This window comes from Tupaia chinensis, unplaced genomic scaffold (genome assembly GCF_000334495.1).
Source record: "Tupaia chinensis unplaced genomic scaffold, TupChi_1.0 Scaffold147282_1, whole genome shotgun sequence".
Lineage (NCBI taxonomy): Eukaryota > Metazoa > Chordata > Mammalia > Scandentia > Tupaiidae > Tupaia > Tupaia belangeri.
This window is the reverse complement of record NW_006207133.1, coordinates 3,717,502-3,741,329: the sequence shown is the minus strand read 5'-3', so window position 1 is coordinate 3,741,329 and position 23,828 is coordinate 3,717,502. Positions and strand designations below refer to the sequence as shown.

General features: G+C 36.7%; 1 protein-coding gene across 4 annotated transcripts in view; it reads right to left on the bottom strand.

The window, feature by feature from the left end:
• Positions 1-23,828, bottom strand: part of PTPN4 (protein tyrosine phosphatase non-receptor type 4) — a 220,546-nt gene that overhangs the window by 43,233 nt on the left and 153,485 nt on the right. For all 4 annotated transcript variants that reach the window (XM_006169570.1, XM_006169571.1, XM_014584589.1 and 1 more), the window contains exons 13-15: positions 16,140-16,208; positions 8,940-9,065; positions 5,972-6,130 (exon numbers count right to left, since the gene is read on the bottom strand). In XM_006169570.1, coding sequence (XP_006169632.1) covers positions 5,972-6,130; positions 8,940-9,065; positions 16,140-16,208 — 354 coding nt within the window. The remainder of the gene's footprint in view (positions 1-5,971; positions 6,131-8,939; positions 9,066-16,139; positions 16,209-23,828) is intronic.

Here is a 23,828-nt window from a genome sequence, read left to right as displayed (position 1 = left end):
ACACAGCCATTATGCCAACTGCTGTTCCCTCTTTCTTTTTAAAAAATTAAAAAAGGGGGACCAGCAGTTAGCATAATGGCTATGTCGCTGGACTCCCACGTAGTTGACTGCGGTTTGCGTCCCAGATCCGGTGGCTTAAAACTCACGCCGGGCGCGTGTGCGTGTGTGCCCAAGATCCCGAGAGGAGAATGGAGGAGAAGGGATTGCGGCGTGACCATCCCCCCTGGGGGGTGATTTCTCGCTTTCTTTCTGTCTGTCTGTCTCTGTCTGTCTGGCGAGCACGCGCACCCTATAGTGAAAACCTCTCAAAAAACAAAAACAACAACAAAAAACTATTTTAACTTTAAATAATTAATTAATTAATTTAGACCAGAGAGGGACAGAGTGAGAGAGGGAGAGAATAAAGTGAGAAAGAAAGCTGCCAGGTCTGGGACTTGAACTGCGATTGGCCATGTGGGAGTCCAGCATCCTTAACCACCATGCCACCTGCCGCCCCTCCCCCCTTATCTTTTAGAGGTTTTTGCCTCAGGGTGTGTGCATTTGCAGGAGAGAGAGAGAGAGACAGAGAGACAATGAGAGGGAACGTAAAAAATCACTGTTTGGGGGGATGTCCATGCTGCAATCCCTTCTCCTCCTGGGATCTTGGGCAGGGAAGCGCGTGCGCCTGGCCTGAATTTTAAACTACTGGGTCTGGGATTTGAACCAAGGTTGGTCATGTGAAAGTCCAGTGATATAACCGCTATACCATCTGCTGATCCCCCTCTGGGTTATTTCTGTGGTACACTTCTGCATAAATATTGGTTGTAAATGAATGGCTTATAGGCCAATTTTGGTCAACATACATTTGGCTCACTCATTGTTTTTATAAAAACAATGTATGGGGGCCACCAGGTGGCCAGTTGCGGTCTGAGTCCCAGATGCGGCAGCTGAAAAATCACATTGGGCTCATAAGTGTGCATACCCAAAATCCCAGGAGGAGAATGGACAAGAGACTATGTAGTGACCATTCCCCTTTGAGGAATGATTTCTCACTTTCCTTCTCACTGCTTCTATCTCTGACAAGCACACAAGCTGTATGGCAAAAACCTTAAAAATGTGAATTCACTGACTACCTTCTAAAAATTATATGAAAATCTGGATTTCTCAGAACAAAAATATAGAAGCTCTGGGAATAATGGGCCACTACCAGTTTTCAATACTGCATAAAGCTAAGTGGTAGCTACAGCCTTCAGATGAGGCACAGACATCCAATCCACTTAAATCCTCAGTCAGTGTTACTTGCCAGACTTCAATGGGTATTTGAATATATCATGCCTTAAAAAGTCAACATAGCCAGAAGGACACAGGGAAGAGAGCTTGATTGTTTACATATATATAGTCTTGGGTTGAGATTAAGGTAAGCTTTACAGAAAAAGTAAGAAGAAAGGAGTCCTAACTGAGATATATGTACCAGACAAAAGGACAGTAAAACTTTGGATTTTTAGGAGAGAGACTACTTGCCTTCTCACCATCTTAAGTAACTTTCTTATTAAAGAACTTGCTCAGAGAGAAGCAGGCTCTCCAGAAGTGGATTACTACAGAGTAGGTTAGGTTGGTCTGAGGAGCTCTTACAATTTAATTATCTGCTTTCCCAGTTATCCTGCTGTTTCCCCATCTATATTTCCAACTTCAGTAGCCAAACTACACACACACACACACACACACACACACACACACAAATGCACGCATGCATGTACACACACTCTCTCTGTAGCTGGTCACAGTGCTGAATTTATTAAAACAAACATCTATTAAGTATTTTCAAATTAATTCAGGGCCATTGTTTATGGGGTAAAATTACAAACTAAAATTTAAGTCTAATTTTCTGTGAAGCATTTTAAAAAATTATTACATTGGACTGTGGGCTCAGTTATCCTTGCTTACAAACAGTAATTTTATTCTAAACAGTACAAGCAATCCCTGTATTCACTTATAAAATAGAGAACTAGTAGGACCAGCAGTTGGCATAATGGCTATTCGCTAGACTCCCATGTAGCTGACTGTGGTTCGAGTCCTGAACTGGGTGGTTTAAATTCATACCAGGCGCGTGTGTGTGCGTGCCCAAGATCCTGAGAAGAGAATGGAGAAGAAGGGATTGCGGCGTGGCCATCTCCCCTGGGGGCGGGGGTGACTTCTCCCTTTCTGTCTCTCTCTATGTCTTTCTGGCGAGCGCATATGCCCTATAGCAAAAACCTCTCCAAAAAGAGGGAAAAAAAGTAAATAAAAAAGAATTAGAAAACTAGTGAGATGATCTCCAGATCTGGTTTACTATGTGTTGAAATGCTTTGTGCCTAATATAACCCATTAAATTCGTTTCACATTTAGAAAATTAAGTCTATACATTTCAATAACATGTGTTTTCTCTAAACTGCAAACAAACAAACCTCAACAAAGTCTTGTTAGGGACACAAAGTTCTCCTGGCTGGTTTTATAAACCACCCTGAGTTTTTATTTTATAAATTGGGATGAGGGCTGAAAGTATGGTTTTCTCACACATAAAATGATATTATATAATTTTCCCACTTCTTTGAGTTCTTGTGAATAGAACAGAGATATAATTTATGTAAAACTCAGCTGTAAAAGTTACTATCATTAGTTTGCTATGAAGCTTATCTTTTTAAAACTTTCTCATTATCCTTGAGATTAAAATTGGCTGAATTTCAGGACCAGCAGATGGCATACTGGTTACGTCACTGGACTTCCACGTAGTCGACAGTGGTTCAAGTCCTAGACTGGCAGCTTAAAACTCACGCCAGACGCATGTGCATGCATGCTCAAAATCCTGAGAGGAGAACGGAGGAGAAGGGACTATGGCATGGCCATCCCCCTGGGGGGGTGATCTTTTGCTTTCTGATTCTCTCTCTGGCAAGAGCATGTACCCTATAGTAAAAATCTCTTTAAAAAGACCGGCTGAATTTCAAGTGTAATGTTATAGATTCAAAATCAAACATAAACACATATGTCTAGTTTAAATACACGCCTAAGGAGAAAACTCCAAGAATTATAAATTCTTGCAGACTGAGGAGGAGAAGCAGCAAAAACTCATGATTTCAGTCTAAAGTTTGCTTTTCTACTTCAGGTCAAGAAAGCAGAATAAAGGTATTTTGAGGGGGCAAATAATTTAGGGTTTATGAATCTATAAAGGTAATATGTAGAAACATTCAATTTTATGTGTGTCTTTCTCTGAAAACTGCCCGTCAATAAACACACTGAGGGCAAGTGGGTAGCATGGTGGTTAATGTGCTGTACTTGCATGTGGCCAATGGGTTTTTCAGCCCTGGCCTTGATAGCTTGAAAATCACTCTGGATGTGTGTGTGTGTGTGTGTGTGTGTGTGTGTGTGCCCAAAGTACTGCAGAGAATGAAGAAGGGACTGTGGCGTGGCCGTCCCCCTGAGGGATGATTCTCACCTGGCAAGAGCCTCTGGGGAGCACACATGCCCTATGGCAAAACAAAACAAAACAAAACACCAAAAAACTCAAAACAAAACAAAACAAAAAATGCCCACAGACTGAGGGACCAGGCAGTGGTGCAGCAGTAATACAGCTGGATCCTGATAGGAGAGGTCCTAGGTTCACATCCTGGAACCTTTCTGAGTACACCAAGTACTCAAGTGTGCCATAATTAAAGTCAGCTTAGACCCTATCGAGAGTGCCTGTCTCTCTCTCTCTCTCAGTATCTCTCTTGTGGAACACATAAATTCTCTCTCTCTCTCTCTCTCTCTATATATATATATATATATATATATAAAAAGAGTAAGATAATTTGGGACCAGCAGATGGTGCAATGGTTAGGTGGCTGGACTCCTACATAAGTTGGCCATGGTTTGAGTCCCAGACCTGGTGGCTTAAAACTCATGCCAGGCATGTGTGTGTGCGTGGCTAAAATCCCGAAAGGATAATGAAGAGGAAGGGACTACAGCATGACTATCCCTCCTAGGGGGTGATTTCTTGCTTTTTGTCTCTCTGTCTCTTTCTGTATCTCTGGTATGCCCATGTGCCCTATAGCAAAAATCTCTCTCTCTCTGAAGAAAAAAAAAAGATAATTTGGTTTGGTTTCAAGAGTCAAACACACACACACACACACATATATATTTAAAGGTTTTTCCTATAGGGCGCGTGTGCTCACCAGAGAGAGAGACAGAAAGTGAGAAATCACCTCCCAGGGGGAATGGCCACACTGCAATCCCTTCTCCATTCTCCTCTCGGGATCTTGGGGGACGCAGGCACACATGCCCAATGTGAGTTTAAGCCACCAGGTCTGGGACTTGAACCACAGTCAACTACATGGGAGTCCAGTGACAGCCATTATGCCAACTGCTGGTCCCATCAAGAGTTATATTGTTTTTGCTTTATAATTAGTTTTTTGAGATTCCTCCACATGAGTTCATTTTATATCTTGACAGTACGTGATTTTTAAATTAAAGCAGTAAGCATTTTAATCATGTCCTAATTACTATACTTTTTAAAGTTTCAGAATTAGAAAATACATGATGGCTTCGTAGTTAAGGCACTGAACTCCCATATGGTTGCCTATACTTTGAGTTCTGAACCTGGTGGCTTGCTTTCTCACTTTACCTCTCTCTTTCTCTCTGGTAAGTGTGTGTGCCCTACAGTAAATTTAAAAATAATACTAACGATAAAATTTTTTTAAAAAAGAAAATACATAACTATTAAAATCAAACAAAAAGCTTAGAATTATAATTTTTAAAGTAAGAAAATATTAAATTTCTATCAATCCTATCTTTTGTCAACTCATTTCCCATAAGTGCCATTGTAGATATATCTATCCTACCCCTCTGTTCTTCATAGTGTACAAACACAATCAAAATGTCTTACCAATTTAAGTTACTAAGGCTAAGCTTTTACTTGTCCTGATACCTTAGTCAGCCTTCCTTGTTGGCTCTATCTAAGAACAAATTGGGTTCATACAACCCATGTTTTTCCAGAGCACCTATAAGTGCTTTGATGACCACTCCATCTCGCTTCCACTCATCATCCTCAGACTCATCCATTCTTTTTTAAAATATGTATAAAGAATTATTTTTATTGAACTTTATTTATTTTATTAATTTATTTTAAATTGACTAGACAGTGAAAGAGTGAGAAAAAGAGAGAGAGAGAGAGAAAGAAAATGAGAAAGCAAGCTGCCAGGTCCGGGACTCAAACTGCCATCAGTCATGTGGGAGTCCAGTGCCCTTAACTACCATACCTCCTGCTGGCCCCCAGACTCATTCATTCTTTAACATCCTTATCACATTCACTATAATTTACACTCCTTTCCCTTTTTAATAATTAGTGAATCTTACCTACCTACATATAAGTACTTTATTTTTCTTCTAATACTACCATCATATTGTTATTAGCGTATGCGCTATCTTTATTATGTAAGCCAATAAATCAAGATAATGCATATTAATGTGTATGTAGATTATGTATGATTCTACACAATAGGGATATAAATACTGTATTAGAACATGGAATTTATGTACCTGTCATACAATATGAAGTAGAATTGGTTTTTAGAAAGATGTGGAGATACTTTCTAAATTTATTTTCAGTGTGATGGTCATTTTACTTAGTTTTCCTTTGTTACTTTGTTTTCTCAACACTATCTATTCATCTTTATGTTTCCCTTCCTTTACTCCCTGACCAAAGTACTACATTATCTGCAGAAATATTTAGTACATATCTCAATACATGCACTAGAAACCAAAGAACAGTCTGAATCAACAAAATAACAACAGAGTGAACAGGGTTAAGGAAGCAGTGATAAGAACTCTCAGGAACAAATAAGCACATTTACAAATACACAAAATTTCACAACTCTATAAATCTTTCATTGAATATATTAATTTTCCAGATTACTTAAAATAAAGCAATTTGAGGCATTTGAAAACACAGAATAGAAAGAAAACCGAAAAAAGTTCTTACGGTGATGATTCCAGAACAATGCTATTAGCTTGTGTTGATGATGGAGATCTCTGATTCACAGATACTTCGCTTGGGGAAGTGTGAACCACATGGTCTACCAAATGACCCACTGATGATGGTCGTAACCGGGTTCCCTCTTGTGTGAATGCAGAATTTCGACTAAATGAAGAGGGAGAAAAACTAAATAAAAATTTCTATAATTCAATGTAAATACAATTCAATTTTCTAAGTTTCTTAATTGTATGATTACATTAGAAAAAGGAAGTATGTTTTTAAGACTAACCATATTAAGACTAACCATGTTTCTTTTCTTTTCGCAGTCAACTACGTGGGAGTCCAGCGACATAGCCATTACGCTAACTGCTGGTTCCCAAGACTAACCATGTTTAAGAAAAACAAAAAACAGAGGGGAAAGTCAGTCTTATGAGTCATAATCAATCATCACTGTAAGATTTTCACTCATTGGGGCCAGCAGGTGGTATGGTGGTTAAGCCCGCTGGACTCCCACATGGCCAACCATGGGCTGAGTCCTGGAAATGGTGGCTTGCTTGTGTGTGCATGCTCGCTCGCTCTCTCTCTCCTCCCTCCTTCTCTGTTCAAATTTAAATAAATAAATAAATAAATAAAATAATTATCAGAAGATTTTCACCAATCAATCATCTATTATCTTGAACTATCCAAATATTTTTGGAATTCAGTCAGTACAATTTTGTGTCTTATTTATCATTTATAAAATATGGAACTAGAATAAATGATTTAGAAATATCTTCTAGTCTGAATTCTCTTTAAAATTTTATAAATGTTTTTAACTTGTGGAACTTTCTTTAAATCCTAAGGATAGAGACCAAATACTATCACATAAGCTGTCATTACAATTAATTACAATAGTTCTTACTTGACCACTTTTTAAAGTGTCATGCACTGTTCTAAGCATTTTGGACTTATCATCTCATTTAATCCTCTTAACAAAACGATAAGACAAGAATATATAATTCTGTAGATAAAGAAAACAGAGACTGATTAACTTGTCCATGGTACACATGTTCACTCCAGGGCTCCCTCTATTGACTATTACTCTATCCTGTTCAGAATTAAAAAAAAAAAAGAAAAAGAAAAAGGTTTTCAATCATACCTAAAATTGTTTCATTAACCAGAAAACTTTACTAAAGCTATACCTAAACAATTACTGGGAATCGTTCGGCTTTTCTTTTCTTTTTTTTTTTTCTTTTCTTTTTTTCTTTTTTTTTTTGAGAGAGTTATTTGATATAGTATGCATATGTTCACCAGAGAGACAGAGAGAGGCAGACAAACAAAATGCGAGAAATCACCCTTCAGGAGGCATGGCCATGCCACTAGGGCATGAACATATACATACCTGGAGAGGTTTTTTTTTTTTTTTTTTTTTTTTTCTGGGTTTTTCCTTTTTGGAGAGGTTTTTGCTATAGGGCACGTGCACTCGCCAGAGAGGCAGAGAGAGACAGAGAGATAGAAAGCGAGAAATCACCCCCCCAGGGGGGATGGCCATGCCAATCCCTTCTCCTCCATTCTCCTCTTGGAATCTTGGGCACGCATGCACCTGGCACTGAGTTTAACCACCGGGTCTGGGACTCGAACCGCGGTCGACTATATGGGAGTTCAGCGACATAGCCATTACGCTAACTGCTGGTCCCATCTGGCATGAGTTTTAAGCTGCCGGGTCCAGGACTCAAACCATAGTTGACTACGTGGAAGTCTAGTGACAAAACCATTACGCCATCTGCTGGTCCCATGGCTTATATTTATTATATCTTCTATTACTCATTGTAATTATTTAATGGAGCTAATAACAAAGGGAAAAACGGCTGGCCACAGAGGGAACAGAAAAAGAAGGTTCTGAACTTTCTTCAAATAAGTTAATTAGATTTTGAATACATGTTTTCTTTTATAAGGAAAAATTATTTCACAACCTGCAATTAGCTAAACAGAAATAATTGATCTCATCTTCTACAACAGTAAGGAATGTACTTAGGTATTAAACTATTTTGTACATACTTTACTTCTAAGATAGTTTTAAAAGTTCATTATTTGGCTGACAACACCATAAGCTACATAGCTTTTAGAATTTAGTGCAAATTTATTAAAATTTATGTGCATAAAATATTTCTAAAAGAAAACCTTTTCAAATATTGGATCCTGAAAGTCATGATGCATTTTTGCATAGAAAAATAGAAAAATACATCACGACTTTCCTGATGACCTAATATTATATTCCATACCCAAATTTAAGTATTTTATAAGTGAGCCCTTTGGGTTGACACAGTTCATGGTGTCACACATTTGTTTAGTGTTATCTTAATGATACCACACCTGTTAATATTATAAAATTAAGATAACATCTTCAGTTAGTGCAAGTCTAATATCTTACTATTATCTACACTGAAGCATACAGTTTTTGTGAGAAATACTAGACTGAAATACATAAACCGTAAGTGCTGAATCAGGGCTTTCTCAATATAGCTACAGTACATTTATGGGGACTGGTGCTGGGAACCCTTTTCTCTAGGCTGAGAAAGTACTAGAGCTATGGTTCAGGTAGGGGCTTAAATAAGAGAATTACAATCACTTGAAAATATTCTCAAATATATGCTACCCTAGAAATTCTATTTGGAATCCACATGGAAAAGGACTGTCAATAATAACTGCATGAGAGCTTACGTCTACTAACAGACTGATTTATTGGCTAGAGACTATGGCGAAAGTCAACCATTAAGCAAAATGAGGGATCAATGCTCTATTTCCTAATTTCCCAAGGTTATTCCATGCCACTTGTACAATGAGCAGCAGACAAAAAAATACTGCTCTGCAGAAAAATAACTCAAGTTTAATCAAAATAGTTAAATTTTAACATATTTTGAACATCCAACAATGGAAATAAACAACCGATTATTTAGAAATTAGCAAAATTCACCTGATGTTAGTCTGTACTTACTGATTTGGAGTTCCAGGTGGAGACCGGGATGGAAGGCTCTGCGTTTCTAACCTGTCATCAGATATTGAATTTCTGCTTACTACTTCCCAATCCATTAATTTCCGTACCAAGGGCTTACTTGGGGATCTGCAGAAATAATTTAAAATATTACATAAATAGTTTTATTTTTATACTCAAACAATGAACCAAAATATTACAATATGCTTTTTTTTTTTTTCTTTTGCTAGAGGACATGTGGGCTACCCAGAGAGACACAGAGAAAGAAAGGAGAAATCACCCCTCGGGGTATGGGCACACCACAATCCCTTCCCCCTCTCTTCTTCCTTTCAGGATTTTGGGTATACATGGGAACCAGCAGTTAGCATAATGGCTATGTCGCTGGATTCCCACGTAGTCGACCGCGGTTCGCGTCCCGGACCTGGTGGCTTAGAACTCATGCCGGGCGCGTGTGCGTGCGTGCCCAAGATCCCGAGAGGAGAATGGAGGAGAAGGGATTGCGGCGTGACCATCCCCTCTGGGGAGTGATTTCTCACTTTCTGTCTCTATGTCTCTCTCTGTCTGTCTGGCGAGCGCATGTGCCCTATAGCGAGAACCTCTCCAAAAAAAAAAAAAAAAAGGATTTTGTGTATTCACACACACACACACACACACACACACGGCATGTTTCTCAAGTTGCAAGATATAGAACTTGAACTACGTGGTTGGCTATGTAGATTCCAGCTGCCTTAACCATCTGGCCATGGAGCCAGGCTGTAGAATATATTTTAATAGATCATATTCTAGATGGGTCAACATAAAGATTTTACTTATGGGACCAGCAGTTAGCATATTGGCTATGTTGCTGGACTCCCACGTGGTCGACTACGGTTCGAGTCCCGGACCCAGTGGCCTAAACTCACACTGGGTGCGTGTGCATGTGTGCCCAAGATCCTGGGAGGAGAATGGAGAAGGGATTGCAGCGTGGCCATCCCCCTGGGGGGCGATTTTTCACTTTCTGTCTCTCTGTCTCTGTCTGTCTAGTGAGCGCATAGACCCTATAGCAAAAACCTCTCAAAAAAAATAAATAAAAGAGTTTACTTGTGAGACATTAAGGCACTTACAGGTTGTTTACCAAATAATCTCCTAAAAGAGTACATTTATTTTATGGGTAGGAAGAGTAGGATAGAGAATAAGCAAGAAGAGAAAATGAGAAGAATTAAGAAAAGGAAGGAAAAAGGGTAAGACCAAGGAAACAATATGCCAACAAATGTTTATTCAGATATTATCAATACTATAGATATTCTCTATTCCTATTTCAGAGTATCTGGAACTCTAGCTTACCTTAAGATATGCTAAACAACTAGCATATGCCTGCTGAATATTGTCAAGTCTAAATCCTGATTCTCTTGCTTCAATGAGTATAGGACAAGAATGATAATTATACATATCATATTTTATGTATAATTTTTCTTTTTTATATACGGTAGGCTGGTGATTTTTCTTTTCTTTTTATTTATATCTTCCATGAATGAGAGACAGAGTGAGACAGACAAACAGAGATGCAGCACCCTTAACAGGCTCTTGATGCCACAATCTATTCCCAGCTTCAGGCTAGCCCCAGATCATAGGTATGTGTGTGCCCAGTGTAGTCAGGGGGATATTGGGACAGGGCCTCAGAGTGTTGAGCTTTACTGCAGCATCACTGCTGGTTCCCGAAGTCTTTTAATATACAAAAATAATTCCGGCCAAAATTAATTGGATAACTTCCATTTAAATAACTAGCTTTTTAACATGCAAAGTTAATATGAACACTAACATAATGAATTAAGCTACTTAAATACAATGTATAAGTTATCTTACAAACATTTCAATATCTCAGTAATAAATTTGCTGGAGCATGTGCAAATTATATTTCATTTTCCATTATACCGTAACACACACACAAAACAAAACCCGGATCATTATTCTATTACAAAAATCAGAACATAAATTTTATGAAGAAGCACCTATTTCTTTAAAATAAAAAATCAAGACTATTCTCAGTAAAATCCATAGGATTCATAGGTCTTCATTATGTGAATCTGGACTTACTTCCAGATTTTCCAATAATAATAAAGAGTTGCATTTAATATGTATTTATTTCTTAGCTTATCAGAATTGTTCTTCTTAAAGTTGACATCATTTTTTCCCTCTTATCATGTACTATGTATGCAATTTTTATATGGGTTTAAAAATTACAAAGCAAGGGACCAGCAGTTAGCGTAATGGCTATGTCGCTGGACTCCCATGTAGTCAACTGTGGTTCAAGTCCTGGACCCGGTGGCTTAAACTCATGCTGGGCGTGTGTGTGTGCGTGTCCAAGATCTCGAGAGGAGAATGGAGGAGAAGGGATTGCGGCATGGCCATCCCCCCTGGGGGGTGATTTCTTGCTTTCTGTCTCTCTGTCTCTGTCTGTCTGGTGAGTGTACATGCCCTATAGCAAAAAAAAAAAAAAAAAAAAACAGAAACAAAACAAAAACTAAAAAAAACCAACAACAAAAAAAATCAAACCTCTCCTTCCCTCCCCCAAAAATTTACAAAGCAAGACACAAAGCAAATGTAATATTAAATCACCCAAACATTATGAAATTTAATGTGATCATTATGTACCAAAATTCTGATGTCATTAAGTTTGCAGTTGTACCGGCTGCTTAGAATTTTCTTTTCACAGACTGGACAAAGAACCATAGCAAGACTGACCAGAGTACTTGATAAACCGTTACGTATATAGTGATAGTAGGAAGCGTTCAAATAGTGATGAGTAGAAACTCTGAATCTTCATTTTCATCTTCTACTAGACAAATCACTTTAGTTTTTATACCTAAATATCTAAATTTACTAGTAAAATATGATCCTTACATCTCTCACTTCCTTCCTGAATTTTACTGTGAGAGGTATTCAAATTTTAAATGCATTGTTTTAGCCTACTCATTTTTCTAAACCCTGAATAACTTGTTAAAATATTTATGAATCTAAATCACATAGTATTCTATCATTTCAAGAATTAACAGTGAAAAAAACCTTTTAGTTTGGCTTAACGACACGTCCTTAATTTAAATACTATCAGGCATTTTCTAAAAGAGTTAAAAAAGAAGACATTAACTCAGCTTCTATTTTTCATAAAGTGAATTCAAAGTAATTTAAGCATGAGCATCTCCCTTTATTATAAATGTAAATCACAGGATTTTTAAACTTGAAGACAACTCAGGATACCATTTATTGTAGTTCAATCCCCTCACATTGCAGTGCAAATATTCATATGCATCACAACAAAAATGAACATGAAGTATATTATCACACACATCCAACTTTTCAAATAAAGACTAATTTGCCACTTATGGCTCCTGTATTAATGCTAATTCTTAATGTTAACGAGTTATTATTTCCTCATATGTTAGCCTACTCACTGTTAGCTGTAACAGTTTCTTACCCATACAGTCAGGAGAAGATCAACTACTTTCATTTTCTGAGAGGGAAAAATTCATTGCTTCGAAGAAAAAAATTCAGAACACTTACCTCGAAAAAGTAGATTTTACTGCTGTTAATAAGACTACAAAAGGTTGGAGATGCTTTGAATTTAAAACTAGACTTTAGACATTTTATTTTATTAACAGTTTTAACCTCAGAGATCCACCTACTCAAGCTTGCTGTCTATGTTTCCTGTTGAGTGTGGAAATTTCAGAGAAAAATATACCACACTGCACCAGTGTGTTTGCAATGTGGTAAATTTATTTTTTGAGCATGGCACCTTATTTTTCTGTTGTATGAGAACAGTCTTTTGCTCTTTTCTTAAATATTATTATATGACAAAAAAAGTGTGAAAGCAATTCAAAGAGTTGACATAGCAGAGGACAAAGTAATTATCACTTTAAAAAGTCTTTTCATATTAAAGAGTTTAAAGCAAAACCTTTTCTACTTACTTATATTGTGAACTAAAATTCCAAGAGGGTTAAGAACTCTAGAATTCTCTAATGTCTTAACAAAATACCTTAATAATTATTAACATTTAGAGAATTTTGGTAGACATGAATCAGGTCATCAAAATAAGATTCTGACATATTAGAAAAACAACTTCAAAAAAGCTTAGTCAATCATTAAAATAGCCCAATACTATTAAAACTTCATCCCAGCCAAAGCCTTCTTATTTCAAGGATTCACACAATTCCAGTAAAACAAAAAAGAATAGGTGGGTTATTTGAGACTTACGTTGGAATTTCGGCTGTACTATTCCTAAATAATGCATTGTTTTAAAATAACCTGCTAAACAACTTCAATAATGGAAATACACAATGAAGTAAGATGCAGGTATAACTCTGAATATGATCAAAATATTAAAATGTTAATGATCAATAAGAACCCATTTGCATATGCTATTAATTTAATACATATACACAACTATGAGTTGGTACTCACATTAGGACACTGTACTATAGTACAACTCATCAAATCACAAGTTACATATTTTAAAATAAATACCAAGTAAGAAAAATGTTAAGTTTACTGTTAAATATTAAGTTTACTGTTACTGTTACTTAGAAAAACTAAGTATGTTGTTATGGTGCGATTGTAACACTCAGAATCAGAAAAATATTGTGACTTTAAGCAGCACTGAAATGAATGTTGCAAATAAGTTACATAATGCAAAGTAGAATACATTCATTTGAAGTTTACAAAAAAGTTGACAAGTAAATGGTTCCTCTCTCAAGAGTGATTTCAAGGTATAGAAAGTAAACATAGATACCAGAGACAGTGTGGGAAGATAGTGGGAGATGGCTGAGGGTAAGAGATAGGGAATCAAGGATGGGGCAGGGGAAAGCAAAACATACAGGAAACAAGAAATGGAAAATTATTTGTTGATAATAACATGTATGTTGATGTGCTTGATTGAGACAATATACAGTGTACTCTGGATGGAAAAATCTCATTTTGTATGTTGTAATGATGTACAGTGAATGAACGTAAACAAATTTAAATAAAAAAAAAGAGTGATTTCAAGGAAAACAATGTCATATAAACAGTTCACTGTACATTTCACCTTTCTACAGGTCTTTTAGTACTTTTTCACTGGAAACAATGCTATTTAAGACCATAAATAGGAAGATTTTGAATAATTTCTTTCAGTAGCCATGTTTATTAGAGTAGGCATACTCTGTTCTTTTTTCTCTCCCTTTCAAAATAAGCAAGCTATAATAGTATGTCACCAGATTTATAAATGACAGAGGAAAAAACAGTATTTCCTTCATAAATCTAAAACAAGATATAAAAATTTGATTTCAAAACTATTTTAAAGAAATGCTGAAATGAACTACATCAAATTTAAGCTCACTTATCACAGCAAAATGCTACGGCCCTGACCAGCTAAACCCTTCCCACATCAAGGCATTTTCAATGACTGTTTTCCTGTTGGGTAGATTATTCATAGATAAATCAAGATGAAGATAATCCCAGAATGAAGGAAAAAATGCAAGCGAATTTTATTACTCAAACAAACAAAAAACATGTTTTAATAATTTTTTGTTTCCAATGTTTGTATGCCAAAAAACACATGGTTTGTATTTATGTACTTATTTAAGCATTCAGGACATATTTACTGTGACAGCCTCACATAGTCAATGGCAATAACTCCTACTCTGCAGGCAGAGACATGGCAGGAATGAATCCTAAAGTAAAATCCATAGTTTACAATAAAAAATTTAATGGTTTGAAGATTTATTGCCATTATAAATGACTAGGTCTTTTAGCCTCAGGAAAAACTTGGTTTTATCACTTAATATGGTATGTAAGTGATAAATAAAAAAGTGAAAGAATTTTGAAACAAATATACACACACTTACAACTATCTTTGAATATATGTATTGCTAAATCTTGAATAGTAAGTACCAACAATTTATAAATGGTTGCCTTGGGATAATAATTTTTCTTGTTATTTGACACTGTTGGAACTTCAATGAGCTATCTTTATACTACTAGGAGGAAAAAGCAATTTTCCTTTTAGGAGGAAAGAAAACGAACGCACAAACTCCTTTATCTAGGAATATAAAACAGAATCTTTCAGATACAGACTAAGAGAAAAACTTTTAAAAAGTAAAATTAAAAACTAAAACTCTTGGGAACCAGCAGTTAGTGTAATGGCTATGTTGCTGGACTCCCATGTAGTCGACCGCGGTTCACGTCCCGGACCCGGTGGCTTAAAACTCACGCCGGGCACATGTGCGTGTGTGCCCAAGATCCCAAGAGGAGAACGGAGGAGAAGGGATTGCGGCATGACCATCCCCTCTGGAGGGTGATTTCTTGTTTTTCTGTCTCTATGTCTCTGTCTGTCTGGCAAGTGCACATGCCCTCTAGCGAAAACCTCTCAAAAAACAAAACAAAACAAAACAAAACTAAAACTCTCTAAATTTCTTTATTAAAATACCTAAGCTTCCAAAGGCAACAGATGCCAAACACATCTTGCCAAGCACATAACTCTTAGCACTTATCTTCTCTGTCATTTTCACTGAGCACAAATTAATATCTCCAATATACCTTTCTCCAATTGTTTATCAACTAATGCTAGCTCTACTAACAACATATTCCTCAAGTTTATTCCCTATTCTCCATTCTACTGCCAACATTTCAGTTCAGGTCTTAATAATTTTCACTTGAATTACTGCAATTCTCATCTAATTGGTCTCTGAGTATCCAGTCTTTGCTTACCAACTCATGCTTTATACCTGCACATAAAACTATTTTATAAAATGTAAATGTAATGTCATTGTTCATTCATTAAAAAGAAAACTGGTCATAGGAGACCCTAAAAAACAAATACAATAAATGACAAAATGCAATTTATCTGTCTCAATATGATTTAAATAAATATGATAATGGGTTGGGTAACATGAAATAGGTCACTGAATTTCTGAGAAATGTTTAAAAAGGAGAGATCAATCTTCCAATGAAATATAATTTTCATATAAGACTTGATTCAGCCTATTCAGAGCTACAATAGTTGACATATAACATGATGAATGCTTACATAAAAAATTTAAAAACTAGGCAAATTAGTTTATTATTCCTTCAATAAACCTTATTGATTAAAGAAAGGATCACATAATAATTCTATAATCATACTGAAAAAAAGGTTTTAATAATTTTAATCACTCTTCAGAAAAAAACGCAGACACTGAAACAGAATCAGCTTACCTGGCAAATACCCTGTCTTTATTTGCCTTTTCTTTTCCATATTGAACTGACTGGACTTCAGTTCTCCCACTGAAATACACAAATATGCACAACAATAAAATCTTAAAGAGAACAAGAGAAAATAAGAACATACAGCATGATTATATTACAATTTCGTAAGAGACAAGACATTTCTAGCACAGAAAAGAAAGCATAGGATAAGAAGGAAAATACTGGACTATATCCAGTTTTACCTAGATGAAATGTAATTGTAGATCTTCCATTAATGAACAAGATTTGTTTCATAGACACTTTAATTTTTGATCCCACACTGACAGTGAAAAATGCCAGGAACAACTTGCGTGAGAGGAATTCTTTCCCTGATATGCCCTGGAAAGGCACTGTCTCTTGAGTCAGAGAGAGGCTTACTACGAACAAACTTAAGTAAGCCAGCCCTGCCCTCCTCACATAGGTTTGGGATTTAGATAATCTTTCCACAATTCCCAATAAGGAGTACTGAAACATTACGGAAACATGGGAGGTCTTTTAGAACTGTTCTTTCTTTGGACAACCTTTTCTTTCTTGTCTATAGCTAGTGATGACAAATATGAAGACTGTTTATATTCTCAATTCCCTCCATGTGTAGACAAAGGGAAACTCCAGATTTCTTGATCTAGAAAGAAACGAAGAACAAAAATATGGTAGGGGTTGTGAACAAGACAACCTGTCTGGAAGTTTATTGGTCTAGAAGCATACTGTTAATGCAAGGAAGCTGATTATATTCCATGATACAACAATGTGTTCAGACTAATTTCATTAATAAAAGTTTGGTTTTCAGAGAGTTTGTTAGTTGAGGCAATCCATTATGTAACTGTGAATGAATATAAATTTCTAGTATATCAAATATAGCTATCTATAAGTACATACAAAATGCATATAAAAGTAGCCAAACAGAGTTTCCAAAGCTAAACAAGAAAATTTTGTTATAGATCATCTTCCATGGATAAGTATCAATAAATGAAATGACTGGCATGTTTGTGAGGTTTCCATGGAAAAATGAGAACTATCAAAATGATTTTTTAATGTTGAGAAGTTGGAATTTCCTAGAAAATTATGCCCTCTAAGAAAGATGTTAAAAAATTAAAGTTTACCACTATTTTATATCTCCACACATTAGAACAATGACTTTAATCTCCTTGATGTTTTGGAATATCAGAAGGCTGGTGGAGAAGGTAGTAAATCTGATATTTCCAGTTGTATCTTTCAGTCAAAATAATGCATATATATGTTTAAATTCTGCCACAGATAATGTGCGCTCACTGGACAGAGACGGAGAGAAGAGCAAGAGACAGAGAAAGCAAGAAAGCACACTTGGTGGGGTACGGTCACTCTGCCATTTTCCCCTCCTGTTGGCATTTTGGGCACACAAGCACATTCATGCTGGGTAATTTTCAAGCTGCTGGATCTGGGACTAGAAGCGGGCGGTCAGTCATGTGGGATCCAGGTACCTTAACCATTATGCTGCTGGCTCACAAGAATATTTCAACATTTTCAATACGACAATAGTTCGAGCATTCCCAATCACTGATTATAAGGGGGAAAAATGTTGATTTTATGGGTATCTAGCTAAATACTGGTTGTGCTGAAATTCCTATCTCATTTACAAGATTATTAACTCTTTTGATGACTAGAAAGTGCTTTGGGCAAGTGTTTTTTTTTTTTTTTTAAGTTTTATTTATTTATCATGAGAGACAGAGAAGGAGACAGACAAACACCATAAATGGGATCTCGCATGGCAATCTTCCCCCAGCTTTCTCAGTCAGTCAGATAAAAGGCAAGCAACTGTATGCCTGGTGTATACAGCTAGACCTGGAAACCAAAACTAATCTTCCATCTATCTGGGTGTACTACTACGGTGCCACTATGGCTCGGCCTGGGTATGACTTTTACAACTATAAATACATAGAGCCCATTGTACACACTAATTTAATGAGAACTGAGCTGCCTATCCTTGTGCTTTGATACCTTTTGCACAAGGCTGCAAGTCAACAAAGTCAATGTCTAGATTTCTTTACCACCTGGGTTTCCATTAGGTTCTCCTTCCAAAGGTACTGATCAAGTACAGAAACGCAGAGTAGGAAACTGGCAGGTGCTGGTTTCTCCTCTGACAGTCATTGGGGACAGAACATAGTGAGAAACATCATTTTGTAGACGGTTCCAACTCTAATTAAGCATTATTTCTCTGGCAGTTCCAAAACTGACTGAGACAGGGCTCCCACAGTGCAGCAGCTGGTCTAGGCTTGTAGACTCCATGCCAAAAATGACACAAGTTTTTGACCCTTAGGCATTACCCGCATTTTCTGTTTCTTTCTTTCCTCTCTTTTGCCTTCAAGTCTTTTCAACACCTCAGTAACCAATTCCCCCAATTAAGTTTCTTTTGTCTGAAATATCAAAAAATGCTTTTTGTTTCTTTGACTGAATATTTGACTGCTACATTAATTTTCAACTGAATAAGGTTAAAAAGGTACATTATCACTCAAAAGACTGAATTAACAAGTTGAATTTCAAAATAAAGAGAGAACTGAAAATTAGTGCAGAAAAGCTTTTATTTCATATTGGTCATAACTGTATATAGTCTTTAGAGGTTTAGTATTCTCATTGCAACAAAATGCAGAATTTAGCAGTCTCAGAACACTAAATTCTGACGGCAAGGAAATTATCTTATTTTAAAAATTAATTGCCAGAGGGCACATGTGCTTATCAGAGAGACAGAGAGAAAGCATCCCCCAGTGGGGCATGGTCATACCACTGTCCCTTTCCTCCATCTCTCTCTCCTTTTGGGATTTTGGGCACACATGCACACATGTTCAGCATGTTTTTCAAGCTGCCAAGTCTGGGAGTCAAACTGCCCAACTGGCCATACTGCATCCAGCTGCCCACCACCAGCTGGACCTGTATGGCAATTTTAATGGAAGAAAAATTAAACTGATTTTTCTTAACTAAACAAGCAAAAAGACTGTCATTCATTTGAAAAAAAAAAAAAGGAGATAAAAGAACAGGAAAACTGTAAGAAATGGTGAGTTATTAATGTTTCAAATGTTGTTAACAGGGATTCTTATACTTTCTTCTCATAGTCCTTTGCTTCCTTTAAGTTACATTTTATATTTTACTTTGTCAAAGTATATACCATTTTAGTTCTGTACTGTAGCCATAATTCTCAGTTGTTAAGGATTAATTCTAAAGGATTTAATTTTCATTCTCAGTGCTTTTGTCAGTATTCTTTTACAGTTATTTTTTTTCCTTTTAAAAAGTATTTGTTAAATTTTATTTGTTATTACTGTTATTTTTTAATATGCATAGGGCACATGCACTCCCCAGAGAGGGAGAGAGAAAGAGAAAGAAAGAGAGAGGAAAAGTGAGAAAGTAAGTTGCCAGATCTGAGTCTCAAACCATGGTCAGCCACATGGGAGTCCAGTGCCTTAACCACTATGCCACCTATTGGCCCCAGTTATTTTGTTTTGATCTCTTGGTTGGCCTAGTATTACTATTTTTTCTAATTGCCAGAAGGCATGTACGCTCACCAGAGCCAAAGAGGGGGGTGAACACCCCCCCCCCCATGAGTGTCCCAATTCTTTCTCTATTTCTCCTTCCTGCCAGGACTTTGGGCACATAAGCACACATGCCTGGCATGTTTTTCATGCTGCCAGCCCTGGTCCAATTTTACTATTAAATAGATTCTTCTTTTTTTCTTAAAGAGAGATATTTTGCCATAGGGCACGTATGGTCACCAGATATGAGACAGAGCAGAAAGCGAGAAATCACCCCCAAGTGGGGATGGCCACGCTGCAGTCTTTTCTCCTCTCCTCTCCTCTCAGGATTTTGGGTATGTGCACATGCATGCTCCTGGCTTGAGGTTGTTTTTCTTTTTTTTAATACTTATTTAATTCCATTTGTTGTTATTATTATTATTTTAAATTTGACCTGAGACAAAGAGAGAGAGAGAGAGAGAATTTATTTAATTCATTTGCATTATTATTATTATTAATTTGACCAGAGAGAGAGAGAAAGCGAAAGGGAGAAAGCAAACTGCTAGGTATGGGACTTGAACTGCAGTCAACCATCTGGGAATCCAGTGCCCCCAACCACCACGCCACTTGCTGGCCCCCTGGCTTGAGTTTTAAGTCACCAGGTCCGGGACTACAACTGTGGTCAACTATGTAGAGTCCAGTGACATAATCATTATACCATCTGCTGGTTTTCCCTCCCTTTTCCCCCCAAAAAAATAGCTCAGAAATATATCCACAGACTTTAATAAAGTCTGTCTGTTGACTTTAGATCAGTATGGGAACCTGGCTAACTTTAATATTTTTAATATTTTTCAGTCACTTCTTTTTCTTTGAACTTGGGTGGCCTACTGGGTATACATGCCTTAAAAAATGTTTTATTTGACCTACACTTTGTTAAAAAATGTTTAGTCCAAACTGATAAACCTCTGCTAAGAATGGAAACAGAGAAAAAAAAAAGATACAAGTTATTGTTATCAAGAATGAAATAAGCAACATTACTACAGATTCTAGAGATATCAAGAGATAATGTAGAATATTATAAACTTTATGACAATAAATTCAATAACTTAGATGAAAAGAATTTATTTGTTGAAAAACAAACTACCAAAGCTTACTCAGGAAGAAAGAAAATCTGAATAGTTTTATCTATTAAAGAATTTGAGTATGTTGTACAAAATTTTTCTACCTATAAAACTAATGCCCCAAATAGGCTGATTGGCAAATTCTATCAAACACCTAGAAAGGAAATAATATACCATTACTATGTAAACTCTTCTAGAAAACTGAAATTTCCCAACTCAGTCCACGAGGCCAATATTACCCTGACACTAAAACCTGACAATGACATTAAAAGGGAGAAAACCACAGAGCCAATATTCTTCATAGCAAGGAAGAAAGACTAAATAAAATGTTAGCAAACTGAATCAAATCATATATACAATAAATATCAAAACCAAGCGGGGCTTATCTCAGTAATGCTAGGGATAGTTTAACACTTGAAGTGCCATATAAATCATGATATTGCCAAACTAAAAAGAAACACTGCGTGAAGAAACACTTCAATAGGGGAACCAGCAGTTAGCGTAATGGCTATGTTGCTGGATTCCCACGTAGTCGACCGCGGTTCGTGTCCCAGACCCGGTGGCTTAAAACTCACGCCGGGTGTGTGTGCGTGCATGCCCAAGATCCCGGGAGGAGAATGGAGGAGAAGGGATTGCGGCGTGACCATCCCCCCTGGGGGGAGATTTCTCGCTTTCTGTCTCTATGTCTCTCTCTGACTGTCTGGCGAGCGCACGCGCCCTACAGTGAAAATCTCTCAAAAAAAAAACAAAAAAACATTTCAATAGTTGCAGAGAATGTATCTGACAAAAACCAAGATCTAATCCTAATAAAACCTTTCAGCTAATGAGAAATACAAGAAACTTCCTCACTATGCATGTAAGGCACCTTAGTAGGCACTAAAAGCATCTAAGAGTCTACAACAAATATCATACTTGATAGTGAGAGACTATGCGCTCTCCTTGATGAGGACAAGACAAAGGTGTCTGTTCTCACCACTTGTATTACATAGTGTACTAGAGGTTCTAACTGGAGTAGTAAAAGAAAGAGAAAGCATTTGATTAGAAAGTAAGAACTAAAACTGTCTTTATACCTTAGGTAGAAAATCTGCTAGAAACTATAAAAAACTTCCAAGAATAAGTAAGTTTAGCAATGTATCAGGAAACAAAATAGATATAAAAAAATCAACTGTATTACTATCTAGTGGTAATGAACAATCTAAAGTTAAAATAGGACACTTAAAGATAAATTTGAAGATGATATGAAAGATCTATATACCAAAATCTATAAATATGATAGTACTTCAAAAAGTTCATGAAAGGGCCAGCAGGTGGCATGGAGGTTAGGGCAACTGGATCCCACATGGCTGACTGCGCAGTTTGAGTCCCACACCAGGTGACTTGAAAAACATGTGGGCCCATGTATGTTTATGCCCCAAATCCAGAGAGAATTGAGAAAAGACTGTGGCACAACCATCCTCTCTTGTGGGGCAGAGGTGTGATTTCTCACATTCCTACCCTCTCTCTGGCATGCATCGTGCCAAACAAAGTAAGTACATGAAAAAATAAACTATGAGTCTTGGTGCAAAAAATTCTGAAACCTGTACAATTAATAACACACATCTCTATGAGCTTTTTAAGGACCTCTGATATTCCTGGGAGAAATAAAAAACTTAAAATTTACTGTATTTCATGAGGTTAAAAAAAAAAACGTGTCTTGATCCCTAAGATTAAAACAATAAAGAATGACAAGTGTTGGCAAGGCTGTGGTGAAAAGGGAACTCTCTTACACTGTTGGAAGGATAAATTAGTACAACCTCTGTGGAAAACAGTACGAAGGTTTTTCAAAAGCTTTCATGTAGGACTTCCATATAACCCAACAATCCCACTTCTTGATATCTACCCAAAGAATAAAAAAGCACTTAATTGAAAAGACATCTGTGCATCCATGTTTTTTGCAGCATTATTTACAATTGCTAAAACATGGAACCAACCTAAGTGTCCAAAAACTGGTCACTGGGTTGATAACTATGGTACATCTATACTATGGAATATTACTCAGCTATAAGAAAACAATGAGATTTTACGATTCAACTCAAAGTAGATGAATATAGAATACTGAATGTTGAGCAAAGTGAGCCAGACTTTGAAAGATACACGTTGTATATCCCCATTCAACTTGTACTAAGTGTCTGTACTTTATGGCAGAGGTTGAAAGATCTGAAGATGTGATGGTAGAAAAGATGGCTGTGGATGCTAGTGACAGTAAAGGGGGGGCAAAGTTGTCAGTAGAGAATGGTGGTGAATGGTGGGTGTGAGGAAAAAAAAAGTAGGATAGTCACGTCTGCTTAACAGTGTGCGGACTGTTTCATGAATGGCTTCTCAGATTATGAAAGTTCAAGTAAATATAATTTTTGAAGGCCAAAAATAATAAATATATATATAATACATATATATATATATATTATATATATAAATTTGTTTTCTCTAAGAGAAAAGAAATCAAAAGTTTTCCTGGTATTGTCTGGAAATAGTTCACTCTAGAGTGTATCTGTTCATTTATTTGTCAACAAAATAATACTTTGCCTAAAAGAAAGGAATGTCTAGTGTGCAAAATGTTTACAATCTTTTCTGAAATTGTAGTTTATCATTAGTTTGTTTCTGCAAGTTACTGTTACAAATATCACCTGTATATTAGGTAAGTATATACTTTGAAGCTCATATCTGTAAATTTGAAATTTAAATTTGTCAACGTTTTCTGAATGAACTGAATAAAGTTTCTGTTGACAAAAAAATGTTAAACTGTGTTTCATGAGGTCCAAGATTTAATATTTTAAAGAGGTAAATAAATTCCAATTAGAATCCCAGAGAGCTTTCAAGGAGAAATTGATAAAGTTACTTTTAAATTCCGATGAAATGGGCCTGTGCGGCCGGGGCTCTGCTCCGTGTTCCGCTGCCTTTCCGGTGCTGGCGTGTGGCTTCCGGGCCTGTGCCTGTGTGGCCCCCCCGGGGCCTACTTGTGGCTGCTGGGCCTGCGTGTGCCCCCCCCCAAGGCCTGTGCGTGGCTGCTGGGCCTGCGCGTGGCT